Source organism: Thermobia domestica, chromosome 5 (genome assembly GCF_964235325.1).
Source record: "Thermobia domestica chromosome 5, izTheDome1.hap1.1, whole genome shotgun sequence".
Classification (NCBI taxonomy): Eukaryota; Metazoa; Arthropoda; class Insecta; order Zygentoma; family Lepismatidae; genus Thermobia; species Thermobia domestica.
Genome location: NC_137458.1, coordinates 224,237,296 through 224,258,671, shown reverse-complemented (window position 1 = coordinate 224,258,671; position 21,376 = coordinate 224,237,296). Strand labels below are relative to the sequence as shown.

At 36.7% G+C, this 21,376-nt stretch overlaps 1 protein-coding gene across 1 annotated transcript in view; it reads left to right on the top strand.

Moving 5' to 3' along the window:
* The window catches only part of LOC145684778 (trypsin-1-like), a 59,687-nt gene that overhangs the window by 16,969 nt on the left and 21,342 nt on the right, over window positions 1-21,376 (top strand). Inside the window, exons 2-5 of the mRNA XM_081757150.1 lie at window positions 3,661-3,879; window positions 5,420-5,516; window positions 10,052-10,214; window positions 16,688-16,893. Coding sequence (XP_081613276.1) covers window positions 3,661-3,879; window positions 5,420-5,516; window positions 10,052-10,214; window positions 16,688-16,893 — 685 coding nt within the window. The remainder of the gene's footprint in view (window positions 1-3,660; window positions 3,880-5,419; window positions 5,517-10,051; window positions 10,215-16,687; window positions 16,894-21,376) is intronic.

Genomic DNA, 21,376 nt, shown 5'->3' with positions numbered 1-21,376 from the left:
TTTCAAGAGTGAATATCGGTGGCATGAGTGTTAGTTCTATGCAATTGTGATGGAAACTTATCACCTAACAGAGTCTATGCAGTATGAAAAAGCGTTGAGGAAAATTTGATAAACAAAGCCTTTTTAATGGAAGATATTATTTTGGAGGGTTGTTATAAAGTTCTTGCTGTAACACAAAGGTTTATAAGTTGTTTCTTTTTTTAAAATAATGATATTGCAGTGAAATATGATAAGATATTTATTGAGACCTATATGTTGTATCATCTGTAGATACACCGCCCCCATCATCGCCACACCTCCAGTGGGACTTCGTTAACATCCATACATTCCTGCAATCTCCGGCGAAATCTGTGAAAGCTATTCCGTCTGGCGTCGTGAGAATGTCATTGATCACTTCACCAATTTTAACTTTCAGGTTCCGCAAGTCCTTTGGTTTTTCCGCACACATCTGTGTCTCAACGTGACACCATAACCAAAAATCATAGAGTGCTAAATCGGGGAGCCTGGGAGGTCAAGGGGGCTCTGCGTTCAATCCACCTGCCACGTAGCTCACGATCAAGGTAGTCTCTGACGACTTGTGCCAAATGTGAGTGGAAGGACTCTGTCTTGCTGGTAGTGGATGTGATCATTGATTCCCAACCTAACCAATTCGGGCATCAGGAAATTTGTAAGCATTTGAAGGTATGTCTCCCCTGTCACAGCGTTTTCGTTAAAGAAAAACGGGCCTATGAAGTGGTCTATTGATACAGCACACACATATTCACTTTCGGGCTGTCTATTTCATGCGTTTCATATTAATGAGGGTTTTCAGTTACTTAAATAATACAATTATACCTTTTCACCCTCCCTGAAACATGGAAACTTGCCTCATGTGAAAATATGAGTAACTGCAGAAGTTCCCCGTCATCATCCAGTCGTTTCAGCATCAGTTCACAGAAGGCTAGTCTCGTGTCTTGATCTTCTGTTAGTTCATGCACAAATTTAATTTTGTGCGGTTTGGCTTTAAAATGCTTACACATTATCTTGTGCATTGTTGACTGAGGGATTGCCAACTCCAGCGACAGAAGCGGAATCGATTTTCTTGGACTTCTCTCCAGGCTGTCGGGAACAATTCGCACCGAGCACACCTTTGCATATCACAAACTCTCCCGGTAGCCAGAAACTTGCTATGCCAACTCTTTATACTCCTGACACCAGGAGATACTTTTTCGTACACTCATTTGAAATTTCGCTGCACCAACACAGCTGATTTCAGTTCTGCATACCAAGACACACACACTGTGCTTTCTGTTGTACCGTCGCCATTTTCATGACCTTTGTTGTCACCAATGTTGCCAACTTCATCATTGTGATAGTGTTGCCAACCAAAACTTAACAAACCATTGCACAATTTAAAATGTGTTTCACTTAAAAAGTTATAAGCATTTGTTTTATAGCAAGGGCTTATGACAGCCATGTATTTTGTAAGAAAATGCATACAAAATAAGTATACATGTTAAAGATCGTAGTACTATAAAGATATTTTTAAATTTGTTTGTTATCATTATTTCCGTAAACGAGATCATGGGTTCAGATCCCACTTTCAGGTAAAGTTTAAATTTCGTATAGGTACTGAAGGGAAACGTTAACTCCAAGTTAATGAACAAAATATGACTAATTTCAATTTGGAGGACTGGCGAACTTGAATTCGACATACAATTGTAGGTTATTATCTATATAGTTACGATGCTGAAAAGATACGATAAAGTCCAAATAAAAAAAAAAAAACAGACTATTGATAGTTCTATCACTTAAAGCTATTTGTTGCTTTTAGTTTGCATTTACAGAGATAAGCACAAGGTAGATTCAGCTAGAATGAGTGAACTAGTATTTCGTTATTATGACATTATGAGTATTTCATTATTTTCTTGACATACCGAACATAAAGTATAACTGAACTAACAAATTCAATAAAATAAGACGCCAGTGTTTGAAAGATTGAGAACTCGAAACTCGAGTAAATAATTTTTACTCTTAAAACAAAACGTCGACAAATGAAGGCCAAATTTATGCATCGAATATATATATATATATATTGTGGTATTTGAACACTTCATAATATAACAGCTGTTAAAATGAAACCAAACTTTTTGAAAAATAGAAAAATAGTAATACCGCCTAGTCTGATCTGTATTTTTCAAAATATTACTTTCCATTGTTCACACATTGCTCCCAGCATTTTTTAAGCTTCGATATTCCGGCTGGATCACAGTTTCGGAATGGTTTGGGGTGATTTCTCCCAAATTTCTTCTAAGGTCTGAAATATAAGTTCGGGGTTTATTGCAACTTAGGAGTCAGGAATGGTTTGCTTGTGCCAAATGAAAAGAATAGACAGGTTGTGGAACAACATTGTCAAAAACTATCAGACAGCAAATGGACATGCGCACTATCCTGATGAATATTGTAGAACTTATTCTGCCGGATTTCTCGAGTCCGACGTTCTTTCTCCCGTAATTTTGTTATGATGTCAACATAGACTGTCCATACATTTTGAAATCACATGTGATAAACTCCAAATGGACACTCCTCTGTCAGTAAGAAACAAGAACAACATTATTTGTGCTTGAGCCTTTCTCTACTTTGTCGATGAGAACTTTTTACGCACTGTGATAATTGAATATGTTTCCACATGGTACCATACAGTCACATGTCATTATCATTGATCACTGGCTTCAGAAACTCTCGGTTCCATTAGCTCGGCCTATAGACTTATTATGTGATTCTTTTTTCTATGGTTGACAGATGTAGGACGATCTTTCGGACAACAAGTTACATCTTCAGTTTATCGTGTAACACTAGCCTGAAAACTTCACGTACAGTGAAAGAATGGTTCATACGCATGAAGACGAGCCAGGTTTTGGTTGTTCTCAGTAGAAATTCAACCTGATTTGGAATTCGATCTTTCCTTGCCAGACGTTTCATGTTGCACATCGAAGGTTTCTGTGAAACGTTTCTGCAATTTCACTTGGAAACCCACCTATACTCACTATTCTTCTAGTTCTTTCATGGCAAAAAAAAAAAAAAAAAAAAAAAAAAAACTGGCAATCGACACGGAACTCAATGAAATCTAGCCCGTTATTGTAGTTAGAAACAAGTTCGAGACCACTGTTAACCGCTAAGAACCACCATTATCGATGGTCTTCCTCTATATGCGTTTTACAGTGGATATTTGGTTTCATTTGGAACAGGCCCTATACATCCAAGAGAAATATTCCTCCAGCTGTAATTGTTATATGTGGTAGGCAAGACACTACTTCTAGCTGAACCTACTAGCCAAAGAGTGTTGTGATAACTGTCATGATCCCATTCTAGATTGTTCTTTCTTAGCGTAGGAAACTTTTTTGCCATGAAGCAAAGTGTTAAGTCTCATTTGCTATTTCCTTATTTGGTGATCATAATAAATATATAATTTATTCAGAAGTTATTTTCTTTGTTATCTTTTATTACGATTACTGCTTGAATGTATATAGATAAGATAAAACATAAGCTACTTTAAATTGCATTTAAAATTTTAGCGGTAACGGGTTCTAATTTAAGTCCCAGATTCAGAAGGCTTACTGTGTGTTTGAAATCTTTACTGTTCTAAATGTCATCTAGCAATGGAATTCATTATTTTTACAGAATAATTACGAAGATAGAAGTAACATTGAAACAAGATCTGGTAAAGGTTCCAGTGAAGAATCAACAACTGTAGATTCAACTAAGCCTGCGAAAGATGAAGTCTCTACTGAAGAACTGTTAATTGAAGAACCCCAAAACGAAGATTCGCAGTCTTCCGACACAGAAGTTGGTGGTGAAAAAGATGATCAAGTTTCATCATCAAATGCTAATACAAGAATAGTAAGCTATCATATTCTAAAGTTAAATTTAATTAAGTGTTTCGATTTAGGTATAACTTTTTAATTATATTGATAATAACATAAAATATTGTTTAAAGTGCAGAGGTCTCAAGTGATTAAATTCCGCAGAGTTTATGCTGTTAGATTCTAAAAGTTTGTTACTGTTAATTATTAAATTCCCTTCTTACAATTTGGGAGTAGTCAAGTGATTGTTTTTTTTTTTTTTATTTCATTTGAAAGAAAGGCAGTGATAGTATATTCAGGCCCATCGAAGTTATAAATGTTGGCGATGTTTGCCATTTTGTATATATAAACGAAAAGGTACTCTAGAAATTGATTCTTTGTTACATATGTCGTATGTATATAATAAGGGTACTTATAAAATAAACGAAAAACACATATACGATTACGTGCAACTAAAGTTACATTTTAGTTAGAGACTTTAGGACATGCTTTAAATACAAACTGTCGAAAAATAGTTTTCTACAACGTCTTCTACGTTTTCCCCTAAAATTTGAGATGTAATTGAAAGGAATAAATAATCGTGAGATTTGGAATATTATTAGTTTCAACCTCAACATGGTAATCTTTGGGGAGAAAATGAGGTACATAAATATAAAATTTCATTAAATACTCTCCTTATCACCCTCAAATAATATCATTCATTGTAATTAATTATGTCATTTGTTTTACTCTCGTCCACCTAAAATTTCTTGTCCTCACGAAAACGTTTGTGGTACTGAAATATGACTATTCTAATTATATTTAATCTCATAAACATTCTGCAGCAAGACTGTAATTTCTGTGTTTAGTCTTTACATTTCTTGATTATAGTCTTGTACTGTTCGATGCTGTAAATATGTCCGAATTATTGTTCTGCGTGTAGCATTTTAAACATCACTGTTCGATTGATGTTCTGGTCGGAGCATATTGAAACCTGAACCTGTTGTCCGACAGATATGTGAGCTAAAAGTGCTGTTGTCATCTCTGTAACGGGGCGCTCCCTAAGGCTGCGAAAAATTCAACTTTCCCGCAAACTGAGTATACTAATATCGCATTAGAACGCTTAATGCAATTCATTAACTTTGAATTTTTACTCTGCAAATTAATATACTACTATCTAATGCTATCACTGATCAAATATTCTTTCTAGTGCTAAAGCCTACGAAGATAATATAATTGGCCAGATGGTACCACTAAAGTAGGTGACACATTTTCATTAGTTCGGATCCCAAGACCATTAATTCTGGGCTTAAATTATGCAATCCAGTGGCTCTTAATTTAAGTAGCACCACAATTGTTTCACATCGCTGGATCAATAATTAAATAAAGAACCCTTTAAATTTCCTTTACAAAGAATGAAACACGGTACTTCGTGACCTGCACTCGTTCATTTCCCACTTGGCTTCACAGCAACTTTCTAGTAGAGAAACCTTCAGTAATGATGCATTGTAAATAACTGAGACCATGATTATCTTATATGTTTTATTATTTCAATTGTCTCTTTGAATCTAAACTTCATTTTACATTTATCTTTATAGTTTTTACCCGCGAACAACACGACAGACACAACAGGAAGCACAAAGCAAGGAGGATTATTTTCGCTTCTGTTTGGTGGACCGAGACTATGCAATTGCCGTAAGTTTTTCAATAATTGTATTTCGGTTCAAAAAGTACTTGAATTGTTTTTAATAATGTTTATAGTACTTTTGTTGGGAATGTCGAAATTTATTAGTGTAATGGGTGTGAATTTATAGTTCGTAAAGGCGGAAGTAAATTAAAGGAGGTCAAAATCAATGAAATATCATGGTGAGTAACAATATTCAATTAATATGAATATGCAAAATATAAATTTCAGTGTCGTTTTGCTAACATTGGTTTAAGATTAAACTAACCAGTATAGACTTCTTTATCGAAGATAAAAATTGAGACTCTATTGATCTGCTAGGTATTACCAAGAAGAATGATGTAAGTTAGTACAGTCCGCAGCTCTACTCAGCTCATTAAACGAATTTCTTGGTGGATGTAAAGAAAAATTTCTTGTCAACCTATAACATATCCTAGTTACACTACGGGACTAGTCAATTATGACATGCAAATTAATTTTAATAAAATTATAGGTATGGAATTATTTTCTGAAGGTACATTAAAGAATATGAGGAATGTATTTTTTCAGTAGGACAAACAGTTTAATGGGCAATAAATAACGAGAAATATTCAGCAGTTTTGATTGTGTGTCCAGACAAATCAAACACAACTAGGAGAAAAATTGGAACATAATTTCGTAGTTGTTGGTAACATTTGTATTTATATATAACATTTATATTTGGCTCTGATATAGATAAATAAATACTAGGTCTTATGTTAAGAGTGTGTTTATCAATTTGTTAAGTGTTTAATGTCTCTTTCCGACACAAGAATATAAGTAATATTTACCTATGCCACATGTACTTCTAAGAATCTGAACATGAATGTTTCTTTCTTAACGCTATAGTGATAATCTTTTAGAGGAAAAAATGTAATTCTAGTTGAAGTTCTCAAGGACACACTATAATATTAGTTGTCCACTTTTCGGTAAATATGTACAAAATGAGTTTAAAATTAAAAGACGCGGTTTATGATTGGTCGACATTTTTTAATGTTCTCGGTTATGAAATGAATAAAAATGTTATTAGAAATATTTTAATAACATTTTGAGTATAAAGCACATGTTACATAAATAATCTGGATCGTTGGATAGAGGATAGAGGGTCTTAAATAAATTTATGTTGTATTTTTATAAGCAATTGATTGATATTCTACTCTAGTCTAGTGTTACTTATCAGCACATATACTTTCTAGTTGAAATGCAATTATCCTGTATAATACTTTTGACATGATAATGTGTTTATTAACTTTATCAGAGAGAGAGGGGAAATATTTACTTTTGGGTTCCTTTGAAACTCTCGCTGAGTACTGTCATTTTCACTTGGTTCCATCCTGGTAGAATGTTCCATTTAATACAACTTTCGGTACCAAATATTTGCTAAATAGACGCTAACTTTGGTTCTCGATTTATCCTTTTCCATTAAAGTGACTGTGGTTTTCTGACTGTTAATTTTTTATTTGTACTTCTGTAACACGAAAAAGGTGTTATATTTACAGTATTTTGCTAGCACAAAATTATCTTAGAAGTAAGAACCAGGCTTTTGTGGACACAAGAAAGAAACTAAGTTTTTGCTGAAGTTAGTTGTTTGCTCTCCACTGTTCCCGTATATGGAAGAAAAACAGCAGAAAACATTCCCTCACAGTGTTGCCACTGTTAGTTTTAGCATTACCGTGATGAGAAGCAACGACTATATGGAAAACATAACTCTTTTCGGAACGATCTCGAAAGTATGGGAGAAGGATTGTTCTTTAGTGATTATTTGAATCATTAATTAATATTATGCAAAGCCTTAAAAAGAACAATTAATGATAAATTATTTGCAGGGTCCCATTATTTTTCTCAATCTCAAATCACCCCAAAACTCTATTTGCAGAAGATGAGTTTTCATCCGTTCCATCTTTCTCTTACCTCTCTGGTAAGATTCTGGATCATGAGTGTTTTTAGAAAACATGATGCGTCGCACGATATTAGTCAGGACAACTATCCTTTTGGAAGGAAAAAGAAATATACATGTATTATATAAAAGGACAGGTATTTCTCTTGTATAGTAACAGCTCCCTAGAGCCGATATCTATCTTTGTGTCACGAGCAATAGCAATGACCATCATCATACAAGAAAAAATAAATAATATTTATTTTTTTTTAAAATAAGGTTTACGATGTTCGTGATTTTAATTAATCTGTATTGTGTTACGCGTTATATCCAATAAGGATTTTAATACTATTGAAGAAAGCATGAATCTATAGTAAATGTGTGGTGGTATTAAGAGTGATTTTCACTGTCCCTCCGTGTTCGAGTACGTTTATTTTATCTTGACACACTTCCCGCCAGTGCACTTGGTTGGCTTTCAAGTATTTTCTGCTAGCACTCACGTGAACGTTTTAGTCCAATAGACATCTGATTGGTTTTGTCGTGTAAGTGACGTTAGTTGTCAGCCATCCCATCAAATGAGGTCATTGCTATTTGTCGAGTAGTTGAAGTGCTTAGTTGCCACACACGAACAAGTGTGTTACAGTGGTTTGTGAGTGGTATGCTGTGAGTGGGTTTTGCTGTGTTTCCTAGCGTATTGTAACCCACAACTTAATCGTGGCATGGCAACTACGCGTTGCAGACAGACCCATCCTTTAGGCGAGAAGCGTTGCCAAGAAGAAACAAACATGCTCTAATGATTTGCTGTGTGAATGTTAATATATGTTTATTAGTATGTATACCAAAGTAAAACATTTCTATGTATCTTAATTAGTGCTGTCTATAACAATATTGCTTGTCATTAATGCATCAAGTAGGAGACATCTTGGATATCCAAAGTTGCAGAATATATAGAGCATGGACGAATGGCAATTGATTAGCACAACAGCGCCGTGAAGCATCAGTAGTGACAGTAAGCGAAGGCCAGCCTGAAAGCCACAATTCAGTGACAAAAGAAGGTTAATGTGATATAAGTGTGTGCACACGGTCAAAACATTCCTCGTCGTCGAATGTGATTCTTCCAGCAAGTTTCGGCCTTGGATCACGACTAATAGTAATATATCGCGAGTATAGTTTATTCTTCTACATTGGTGCCCATGTTGAACGGAATGCTTCCCTATTTCACCCAATATGACTCGATGGTTGCATAAAGGCAGTATGCAACGACACTCTACATCCCGACCTGCTATACCATGAGCCGATAGCGCAGACGTCTTGTGAGTATAGCTTTGACAGATAGGGCAGCCACATCCCACGCACTGACAGAATCACTGTATGCTGTAGGCACAGCGCACAGTGTTTCCACGAATGGTTCTGCGTCATCTGGCAGAGAAAGCTTATTTGCATGGGGTCCATTGCTGCGACGACTGATGACTTACAGTATAGGTGTAGAAGCATATAATAGTGACATAAACGTGGCGGATGAAAAAATAATGACAAGACGTGCTCTTTCCGGACGAATTCCTATTCTATTTACAGGATCATGATGGTTGCATTCTTATCTGGCGATACCATAGCACTAGGCTGGGCGTCATTGCATTTTGTATTTCCACGTCGTTCCAGCATCGGATGATATGGTATGGGATGTGTCCGTGTGCCCGTTGTGTTCCGTGCCTGTTCGTGACTCCAATGCATTAATGGAGATTTATATGAGCTTTCAAAGGTATATTAACGAGCTGTTGGATCAGATTATGGTTTCTTTAATGCAGGTCCTGCGAGGGGCTATATTCCAACAGAATAAATTTCGCTCTCATGCTGCATGTACTTCTTTACACTTCATGGATGGATACAATGTGCCTCTGCGTCCCCCTGTGCGGCATATTTCCCCGAACTTGCGCCGATTGAGCTTGTCTGATCGATATTTATATAACGCCTTTCACACCTGAGAGCTCCACCAGCTAGAGTTTATGAGCTGTGCAATCGTATCGAAGACAAATAGCCTATCATACCCGAGGAGGACATCGAAAAGCTCATCCTCTCGATGCTTCGCCACATTGCAATCGATCTGATTGCTTAGGTAGGTTCATAGGTTACTGATCCCCACTAGTTCTGGTTCACTGTCACCATGTTGTCATGTATGGTAATTTCAATCATTTGCCACTTGTACCATGAGGTATGTGTATGCCAAATTTGGCCCTGCAATCCTGTCTGCATTTTTAGTGGCGAGCAATGTACGTCAGATACAATCAGAATGCACGTATAACCTAATCAATCAAATCTTGATTTACAGTTCATTTACATTGGTTAATGACAAGGACTATTGTGCTGTCAAAATGTCTTGAGCCGTGGCAAAAATGCGAACTAAAGCTCACACCCTCACACACCCACGCGTTGAGCCAATAAGGGTTCACCTGTTGCTAAGCGAGAGAAAGCAAGTGGAATTCCTTCAGCCGATAGCAGCACTTGCAACGGAAGACTAGGGATCAAGTCAATGTGGTATATCTTTAGCTAGTGTTGACAACCATATCGAAATTCAATACTGTACCTCTTACACTTCTAATTACAAATGTCAAACTAACAGCTGATTTTTTTAATTATTATTATTTTTCGTTTCAGCTTGTGGCCGAGCTAACACAGTAATGAGACTTCTGGGTGGTGAATTTGTCCAAGTCAATGAGTTTCCGTGGATGGTCCTAATTAACGTACAAGGATTAGTCTCCTTCGCAGGTGTACTTCTAAATGATAGATACGTGATAACAGCTGCAAGCCAACTTGTTGGGTAAGATGAAATACTAACTGCCGATATTTTATTTTAATTATAGCAGTATATGCACGAAGGTACATTAATTAGTATTTGCACTCTTGTTCTAATCGCCCATAGGTTGACTCTTCGCCTTTCTGCGCTCGCATACCAATAGATGGCACCAAAGTCTTTTGTTGTGGCAGGTTTTAGCATTATTAGTTTAGTTGGCTCTGCACTGTTACGAAGTAAACATGGCTGCGACACTGTCCGTTTGCACCACAGACGAACAAGAAAAAAAGAGCATATCGCTTTTGAAAATTTCAACCTAATGCTAAACGCTTTGCTGTTACAAAACATTGCCACTGCATTGTACTGAAAGTTTTCTATGGATTTCCGCTCCTGGTACACCTTTAGAAAAAAAAAATAGATACGAAACTCGTTATGGTGGAAACGAACAGTGGAACAGCTATATTTACTTCGGAACAGAGCAAAGCAAACTAAACTGATAAAGATGGAACCTGCCACAAGTAAAGGTTTTGATGCCATCTATCGGCATATGAACACAAAAAGTCGTACAGTCAACTTACAAACGATTAGAAAACTGTACATACTTATTGACGTACCCTCGTATAATATTTGACTACGTTTTCTTCTTAAGAAGTCCATTTATGTTGTAACAGTTTCATTAAATAGAAAAAAAAGGAAAAAATGATAGTCGGTTAAAATTGGTAAACAGCGCCATTGAGTTTATAACGGGAATTACGAGTACCAGAAGCTGAAGGTTGTGCGCGGGTATAGAGTAGGCTCATAATTACGACAACGATCGAGAACTGGACACAGTCAAATACTCGTAAATTCAAGTGCTATAGAAATTGATTTTAGTGGAAAATTCTCAAGATATATGCAGTTTATAGTGACAATGTGAAACAAAAATTATTCTTAAATTGTTATAAGCTGTAACTAATATATTCTGAAAGTTGGAAAGAAATAGTTTATCGATCGATAAGTTAAAGTGTCTGGTTGCCGGAATTAAAACAAAGATTATAAAGAAGAATATTTTGGCTACTTCATTCAAATAATTAATTTATTTACGATATGGGAACGACTACCTTTACTTACGAGTGTGTGTTACATTTTGTGAATGGCTTAATGATATTTGTCTCATTGAAGTTTCGAGTGGTAAAATTATACTCAAATTTTCACATTTATAGTGGTTACGGTAAAGTTCAAGAAATTTAGTCCCATTCGAGTGTGTTTAGCAACCCAATTAATAGCCTTTGAAGTGGGTCTAGTGCTCCATAATTACTTTTTGAAATGATAATGTTAAATGCATTGTACAAGAATATAAAATTCGCTATGGAAGTAATAATTTCTAGAGCCAACAATTTTGGTAAGTGTTGAATTTCATGTTCAAAATACTTAGTCTCATGATTATTCCAGAAATTAGTCGTTTTGATGTAAAACCTAATATTTTGTTATTTTGTTCATTAAAAAATCAGTCAATTTAAATTCCTTGATTTTCATTACTAATTTTGAAATTACATTATTTCATATTTGGAGTATAGTGACTCAGATTTAAATGTTTTATTCATCATATTTAAAATCAATTATGTGTATGTACTCAAACAGTACATGTCCAATGGCGTTAGTCTTTGTGGGGAAAACTTAACTTCACTCAGGCTACGTTACAATGTGTATACAAATGAATACGAAACTTCATAAAAATTTCCATAACACAAAAACGTAAGTCTATTTAAGCAAAATACTTCCCACCAAGTAAGAGTTTCATGGAAATTGCATCCTTTTTCTAAAGTGCAAAGTTTTATTGTTCAATTTAGACATAGTCATTATCGGAGAAACAACACAGTATGAATAGGTTGCAGATCCACAGTTAAGGATGATACTCATCGGAATCGCGGAGTTACTGTCAAGGGTGCGTCCAAATAAATGAAAATGAAAAATCTAGGTACGTCTAATTGAAGGCTAAATGTATAAAAATAACATAGGCCCTATAAAGATTAAGGAGTTGAACATAAGTTCTTTGAAATCCATGATGAACTACATTCGGAAAGTCTTTCCAGTTACTTGATTAACAACAAAGACCACAACAAATTTGTTAAATAAATTTGTCCCACGTATCAAGTTCATCATAGTTTGGGTTGGGATATGGAACACAATCTGCTTTTATTGAGCTATGAGCTGTCAAGTTTATCAGAAAAAATGAAAGAACTATAATTGCATTGAATTTGGTAATTTTATTTAACAACAATAGCCGTATCTATAGTAACTAAATAATTATCAACGGCTACTAACTCATTTAGTGAAGATAGTTAAACTTTATTTTTTTTTTACCTTGTTATTGCAAGATAAAATAATTTGTAAAATATAGTTTTTGTAAAGGATATGCATGAGCCTTTTATTGTATTCGTAAAGATCGTACTTCGTGAGGTAAGTAGAATCATATTTTTTAATGAAAATGATATGATCATATATTAATATAGCTTGCTGTTTCAAATATACTTATATATTTTTGAATATGGAGTTCGTTTTGTGTACGATAGACGCAGTCCTAATGTTTAATTGGTTAACATGAAATAAAATATTTTTGTATCAGTATGTTGTACTTTGTAAAGAAAAATTAATTCAAAAAGGAGAAATTTTCCAACTTGGTTTAGAATAATTTGCTCAAATAGATGAATGTGTTGGTGTCTAAAAACAAAACAAAATATTAGTTTTCCCCCTTTATTTGAGAGAAATATTTTCACTTTTGAGAATTTGAGAACTTCTATGATTTTTTCTGGTATGAAACAAATGTGATTTTAAAATCTGAATATGATTTAAAGAAATTTCAGTGAAAATCATAGAAGTTAACATTAGTAATGTCATGAAGAGACAATTGATGAGGTACTTGTTATCGTGAGTGGTACAGCGTGATTTAGAGCGGAAATTTAACAGGATTATCATTTATTCTACCATTACGCCCAGGTTTCCTCCTGCAAAACGACAAATGTTGTGATGTAATAATTTTCAGTTTCTGTACTATCCATCAATAAGGGATATAGGAGTTGGAGGGGCAGAAGAAGCATTGTCCTAGTAAGTTCTGATGGGTTCAAAAAATACGAGGCGTGACAATTAAATAACGAGACTGGTCTCATAAATGTGATGTATTGCAAAGAAAGTTACAATTGACTGTTGTTCCCTTCAATACATTCCCCTCCCCTATCTATACACCACTGCATACGTGCCTTCCATTGTTCAAAGCAATGCTGTAGGTCATCAGATGTCACCCTGTTCAACTACTCTGCCGTTTTTCGTTTCACCTCTTCCACAGACTGAAAATTTGTTCCCTTCAATGCACTTTTCATTTTTGGGAATAGATAAAAGTCACAGGGAGCCTCGTCTGGGGAATACGGAGGATGGTCGAGCACAGGAATGCGCTTGGCTGCTAAAAACTGCTTCACAGAAAGGGCATTATGGGTAGGCGCATTGTCTTGGTGGAGTATCCATGCATCGTTCTTCCACAAATCCGGTCTCTTCTTCCTTATTCTTACCCTCTGCTTGATTAGGACTTATTTGTAGTAGGTCTGATTCACCATTTGACCCTGAGGCCCCGAGGCATCGAAAAAAATGATGAGCACTGCCTTCACTTTCGACTTGCTTATTCGTGCTTTTTTCATTGTTGGCGATGTAGGAGTTTTCCAGTGCATGGATTCACGCTTAGTCTCGGGGTCATACTAGAAAATCCATGTTTCATCACATGTGATGGCAGTTGTTAGCAAGTCTGGTTCTGTTTTGAGTCGTTCCATGACGTAACAGCAAATGGTCTTTCGAATGTCTTTTTGTTCCTGAGAGAGTTTTTTCCGGGACAATTTTTTCACAAACTTTTGTCATGTTTGAATTGTCATGCAAAATTTGTCTTACTGTCTCTTTGTTAATGTTCGTCATGTCTGCGATCATTCTAATGCTCAGACTTCTCTCCGCACAATTTTTTGAACATTTTCGTAAGTTCTTGAACTCAAAGGGCGGCCAGGTCGTTCATCATCTTCAACCTTTTTGAAAATCCTTTGTACCATTCGAAAACTCGCGCACGTGACATAGCATTATCACCATACACCTCTTTTAACATTGCACGAAATTCCGTCGGTGTTTTGTTTAATTTCACCAGAAATTTGATGTTAATGCGCTGCTCAACTTTACTGTTCACCATGATTCCGGCACTACTACAGAACATTGTCCTCTTCATGGAAGCCTAGAAAGAAAAGAAAAGCTTTCAGAATCATGAAACAAACAGTGGCTGCTCATGAAGGTTCAAGACCAACAACACATCATTAGCTACCTCTCCCCCACGATCCTGCGCGACAGGAGGTGGGCAGTCTCGTTATTTAATTGCCACACCTCGTATTTTAATCCCTTCGTGATTTTCTTACTCAAATGAAAACGGAACTAGTTTGTGCTTTTAGTGTTTAATCTTCTAATCTGGTCTAATTCTCTGTCCCTCCTAGGTCATTGAATGTAAACTACTTACATCTAATTCACATTTAGAATTAAGTATTCAATGTTGTCTGAAAAATTACTTATGAGTGGCATAAATTCTCATTGTTTTAGTTTACTGTTCTTTAGAAAATTGTTAGCTTTATTACTTCGACATATCAAAAATACTGTAGGGCATTAAATGCTATGGAAGTAGTGTTATCGTTGTCCTAACACTAAGAAACAAGTCCTGAAAAATTTCAATAAGCTACGTGCTAAAATTTCTTAGAAAAAAGCTTAAAATAATATTTCGTAGAAAATCTTTATTTCTTCCAAACCACGCAGGCTATACAATCAATGGTTTGAGCCTGGATGTTTTGACTTACTAGTATATTTTGGATTGTTAATGAAAAGTGTGGTTTATAAAGTTCTAAAGTAAACGCATTTGATAAAATAAAAAATATAGAAGTCTGTGCTTATGTTCCTGTGACAGGAGCTAAATCGTATGAACAGAATATACGAGGAATGTTCCAAAAGTAAGGTTGCAAGGCATATTTAACAAAAATCATATATTATGTTGTACATAAACTAATGATCAATGTGTGTTACAGTCAAAACCTTATTTTTCAATATAGTTGCCAAAAGTATTGAGGTGTTTGTCTAACCATCAGGTGAGCTTGTGGATGTCACTTACGTAAAATGTAAGGTCCTCGCTGTTGAGCCAGCGTTGCATCGTTATTTTGACAACTTCGCAATTTTAGAATATCTGTCTTTAAATATGTTCTTTTAAGGCTGCAAAAAGAGATGATAGTCGGGAAGCACTAGATCATGATCTTTTTCGCACATTGTTGATATACGTTATCCTTTTTTTTATTGTCGTGATCAAGCACTGCACAAATGGCTTGAATTCATTACGCTTCAGTACAGATTCACAGATAGAAATTTGATCGAGTACGTGTGAGTCAGATCATGTGATACTCAAACGTCGAGCTTCTACGTATTTGTAGCTAACCTTCTCCAAATAATTTAACATTGTTTTATGGCGGATGTTTAGGTCATTGACGATGTCATGACTGCTGCTTACTTGCCGATCTTGGTCGACTTTTGCCATAATATCAACCACTTTTGCTGTGATTGGTCGCCTACTGCGAGGATCTTTTGAGACATTGAAATTTCCAAAACGAAAGTGATTGAGCCATCTTTTGGATATGATAAAGCATCTTGTCCATAAAAAGCAGAAATTCCTTCCCGGGACTGTGAACGTTTACGTATTTATCGAAATTAAATTGTAAAATATAGCACAATTTTGCGGAATGTTCATTCATCTTCATGGTGTAATATTTTAGGACTGATTACAACAATTCCACCGTTTTTCGCACATCTTCTAACTTCAACTGTCAGTTGTCACGTAATGTCAGATCTGATCCGCTGCGACTTATACACTTTGAGATTTGGAACACTAACCCCATCTCGTGTGCAAAAGCCTCAATACTTTTAGACTACCTGAGAAAGTTTTTTCTGGAATAAGACTACTCTATTTAAATTAGGATCAACTTTCACATCTACTCCTTCACATCTATTTTGTAGAACTGGCCGTGCCGCGTAGTGGAAAATGAGCACCCGGGACGAGAGTATACGACGGCGCCCCATACAAATATTCCAAGTACTTTTTCCTCTCTTTTTTCCTTTTTCTCCCGAATTTTGCGCCCCCCTTACGGCACGGTATGAGAACTGGCAAAACTACGATCAAATATTTACTAATGCAGTATATAAACTTAATAACAAATTAAATTTTAGTTTGTTTGTTGAAGTTTAGCCTCACTTTCTACCATCAACTTTATTTGAGACGAGTACCTACAGTTTAAGGTGCAATCTAAACTACTGTAATGCATTCCGTGCTCCCTCAACTGGAGTTGAATTCGGAACCACGTGGAACAAAGATATGCACGCTAGATACTAGGCCAGAAGTAAGAGATAAATTAAATCCAATGTGAATATCACATAGTTCTACTGTTTTGACATTTTATCTTTCTTTTCAGATTAACTCCGTTTGATGTGAAAGTTACACTTGGGGAACACGATCGCTGCTATCCTGATGTATCAACAGTAAATATGAGTGTCGAATTCATTCGAATGCATCAAGAATACGATCCACTTACAAAATCCCATGACATTGCTCTTCTACGTTTAAGTAATTCCGTAACCTTTGAGAAAAGGATTAGCCCGATCTGTTTACCAATTCCAGGTAACACTATTTTTTATATCATTATTTCGAAACAAAAACTCTTCCTGTGAGGGATTTACAGATTTACAGCCTTTTAAAGACACAAGTATGGTATTATATCTCGCTGTACTTTGTTTCGTCTCTTTAAATCTGGAATGGCTCTATTCGCAAATACGCTTACATGTGAGCGAATTATAATGTACTGCTGAGTTATAAATCCTGTTGGCATTGAAAATGTGCCTTAATATATAGATAGTTCTCAATTTAATAGAAATACTTAAAAAGAAGTACAACTTATTAGATTGATATAGTGTTGGAGAACATTTCGTCCTCAGAACAGCTTTAATAAGGAAGAGAAATGGAACTATAGAGGACGTGCAGGTCGTGAATGTTGGTAAGTGTAAGTGGAATGTTACACCATTTTAAATCAGGGGCATCATTTAGGTCGAGCAGGAGGGGTAATTGCCTCCCGCCAAGAGTTTGAGGAATTCATGTACTTTAATTAATTGCCTACTAATATACTAGTACAAAACATGAAAGTCTTATGTCGGTGGTGCTCTTACCTCCCCTCATGCGAAGTCTGAAATGATGCACGTGTTTTGAATGTAGTGCATCAGTCAGTACTGTAAGAAAGGGAGCAAGCGGAAATCTAAACTGGATTTGTGTACCCAAAACGGATCACGATGTTCAATAATGTTTAGGGCTGAAGATTGGAAGAAGCAGGGAGTATTCAACTTTATTTCGATATTCCTGAAACCACGTCGCAACAGCTAAGTTGAGTGAATGAGCACTTTATCATCGTGAAATACGCGTCATTACCCTAGAAACAACATCTGATCATAGGATGCACATAGACCCATGAAATGGTGACACAACCACGAAGAGTGACGCGACTGGTAAGCATCAGGATAGGCCCACTGAAAATTCGAATATTGCAGTCCACATCATCAGAGACAGCCACCGTGTTTCATTAGTGCTTTGCAATCAGGTGAACGATGACTCATATCACTATATCACACATTTCCAGTCATCAGCGGTTCATGTTATATGTTCATGGCACCATTAGGCCTACCGCTCATGGCGACAAAAGAGTTGCGCAACTATCTCGTCGCTGTCGCCTACAGTCAGCAACTTCGCTGAGACAAAACATTTTTGTTGCCACACCCTCGCTCACTGGCGACGGCAATAGAAAGGTTGCCGGGCATTTGATATCAAAATTTGGCGGTATTGGACACAGTAGGTTGGACTTCGGAGAATGTGTTATTGTTTTGTGCGCTAATGCTGAATTTAAGAAAGAAGAAAAAAAGAAAAAAGAAAATCTGGGTACATCCTATATGCAGTGAGAGATTGCTGAAGGGAAAATTTTACACGCTATTCAGTGACTTACGCAATTATCCCTCGAAGTTCTTTAGCAACTATAGAATGAATGTGATTACCTTTGACGAACTATTGTTGTTTCTAGTAGCACCAGCAATAACAAAGATAAACACAAACTTCAGACTAGCTGTACCACTTGAAGAAAGGCTAATAGTGACATTAAGGTAAACATGCACTATGTGTGTATTAGATTGATTTACCTGTAAATTAATCGTTAATAATAATCAGACCGCCTAATGGCATTGGTCCATTTAGTTGTACTGCGAAATCAGATTCAAAATCTTATATCGTTCGGTGGTAAAGCATTCACCTCTAGTACGTAGGATCCCTGGTTCGTTCGCAGCTCGCGCCAAGTGGGGTTTGTGGTGAACAAACATCGTGTGCGTGGGTTTTCCCATTTCCTCCCACTTTCTTCATCCTTTCATTCATTCTCATCATCACAGTCTCCTTTAGCCTACCCGGCATACATATATAATGCTGGGTGTTTCTATATTTCCTCAATTTTTCATTGTCTTCATCACTAATTAAAGACATGCATGTATTAGTTTCCGTTGGTAACACTTCATTTATGTGGTACATACGGAACGAACTGATATATGAAAAAACTTGTTGAAAACATTTATTTTTTTATCTCTCTGCTTGGAGATACCTCGGCAACTTTTTTGTCGCTGTCGCCATAGTGAGTAAACTCCCATAAGACAATGTATTTTTAGATGTTGCTCAACTGTTCCGTTGCCGAGCTGTTGTCCTGCTTGATGACACCTCGGCAACTTTTTTGTCGCTGTCGCCTCAGTGAGCGGACTCCCGTGTTTATTCAAACTAATGTTTTTTCCGCATGTACGTGAACACATGAGGCACAATGGGGTACACTGAATTACGGTTGGCAGTGCTTACAAATGTAAGCGTCTTCATTGTCGCCAGTATCTACACCTGCACACGAATTATGTGACTATAGCTTGCACAGCATGCATGCAATCCATCCCTCGTTGGTTAGGAATACTACCCAACACAATAACGGCATGCAGCGTCCTCTGATAAATTAGCACTCAATTTCTTCTTCCTTGTTGCTGCTGTCAGCTTTCCCGCATATTCAAATGCGTGATCTGTCCTCTTCGTCAGCTTCTCCTTGCCTTGCTGCTTCCTCTTCTTTCTTCCATCTTTTGCTTCCTCTTCCTTGGCTCTGGTTTCCAATGCTGCTCTATACGGTGATGATGTCAATATGGCTGTTTTTCCTCGTCTTCTGTTCAGTTTCCTGCCACCAGTCTTAACTCTATGGAAAGGTAAAATATTCTTCGGCGACATATGTAAAAATGTTGTCACGTCCAGAATGTCTGATCCTGTAGATAGCGTCGAAAGTAATGGAATCGGTTCGTCAAGAGGTCTACTTCCTGAAACCGTGGTTACATCTGGGAGATGTGATATTGTGGATGGCGTCGAAGATCCTGGTTTGGTGCTGCAAGGTAACAACTTCCTGGAACAGTTTGTAGATTTTCCTCGCTGCTCTGGGTTTCTTCTGTTGGTTGCAATGTGATATCAGTAGCCCTTTCCGTCCCTACCCTGTTCCGTCCCGATACACATATTGGTACTTCATATGGAGTCAGTGGTAACTGCGCGGGAAAGATTACATACTATAGTCACTAAAACATACAACAACTATGATACCCTGAAACTATGATTACGACTTCAGCATTCTATGCATTCTTATTTGACTTGCTTTGAGTTTTGTTTTCGTTGATGTTGCAACAGGCGTCGAAAACCAGAGCGATAACAATAAAACGATTGGTACGTGCCACACGCCTTCTCCATCGCTGACACTGCTTGCTCAACGCACCAATAGGGAGTCGACATTCAGTTTCCTGCTGCTTTCTCAAAGCTGCAGCAGCACCATAGCAGTAAAATAGGAGGGGTACAACATTCCACCGTACTACCCCATTTCGCCCCGCCTTTCCCTACTCTAAGCGAAGAATTGAATGCTGTTGGAGATGTTACTTGAGTTTCACCGTCACTTGCACAGTAGTAGCACGATGGTTCAAAGTAACACTCTAATTTAATGTTCGGCGGAACCTGTCACTGAGGTTTTTCCGATCACTGTTCGTCTTCGCCGACGTGATTTTGACATGAGTGTTGTAGACTGTCATCATCTTGGTACATTTGCTCGCGATACGCGCAAAACATTGTCACTTTTTCAAGCTCGCATCATATAACTGAGTGCCAATCATCTGCCGTTTTTGAAAATCAGAGAAGTTGACCATTTTACTTTATCATCTTTTATTCAGTGCACTGCGCACTGCTGCCTTCTACTGCTCTCCTCATCTAGTACAGTTTTTACCCTATCACCCCATTACCAACAGTCCAGCGCTGAGGTCGCAGCCTGACCGTTGCCAACTCAGACATCTGGCCTATTTCCAACTCCAGGTGTTTTCATTAAATTGGTAAGCACCTGCATGTTATAGAATGTACTAACCCTGGTATCTCAATGTTCAACACCAACGTAAGACAGACGTTTGAGAAAGATTAGTAGTAGATATAGTTATTGTTAAATCAGATTGAAGTTATTTCTAGGCGTAGTCAGTAGCTTCACAAATTAGAACAACACTGCTATCTAGAGAGCATTTGGTAAATGCAAGATTGTTTACCTTATTTCGTTGCTAATGGAAGGCAGAAATTCTGTGTCTAGTATAATTTTCTTTTTAAATGTTTTTCCATTCGGGGCTCTGGGATGAAAATATCTTGCTGAAAATTATTGAACAGGAGCAGGATGGAGAACAATAAGTGTTACTACAAATAAAGCAGACAAAAGTAGTCATTTCAGTGTGAGCAATACTAAAAGAGAAACTCATAACAGAAATTTAATTAGTCTAAATGTCGATGAATATGTGGAGTTAGAGGGAAGATAACGGAGAGTGTGCAAAGTGAAAACAATGAATATTTTTTCGAGTAATATAAAAGAACGGACTTAACGGTATAGAAATTATTCTGGTTAAAATCTTGAAAGGAACGATGAAATTTAACATTTTAATGCTAGGGTTCGTAAGGGTCAAGAATTAAAAAGTCATCTGATAGTGATACAGGTGAGCACTTCAACTACTGACCAAACAACAGAAAAAATTATGAAATTCAGGAGAAA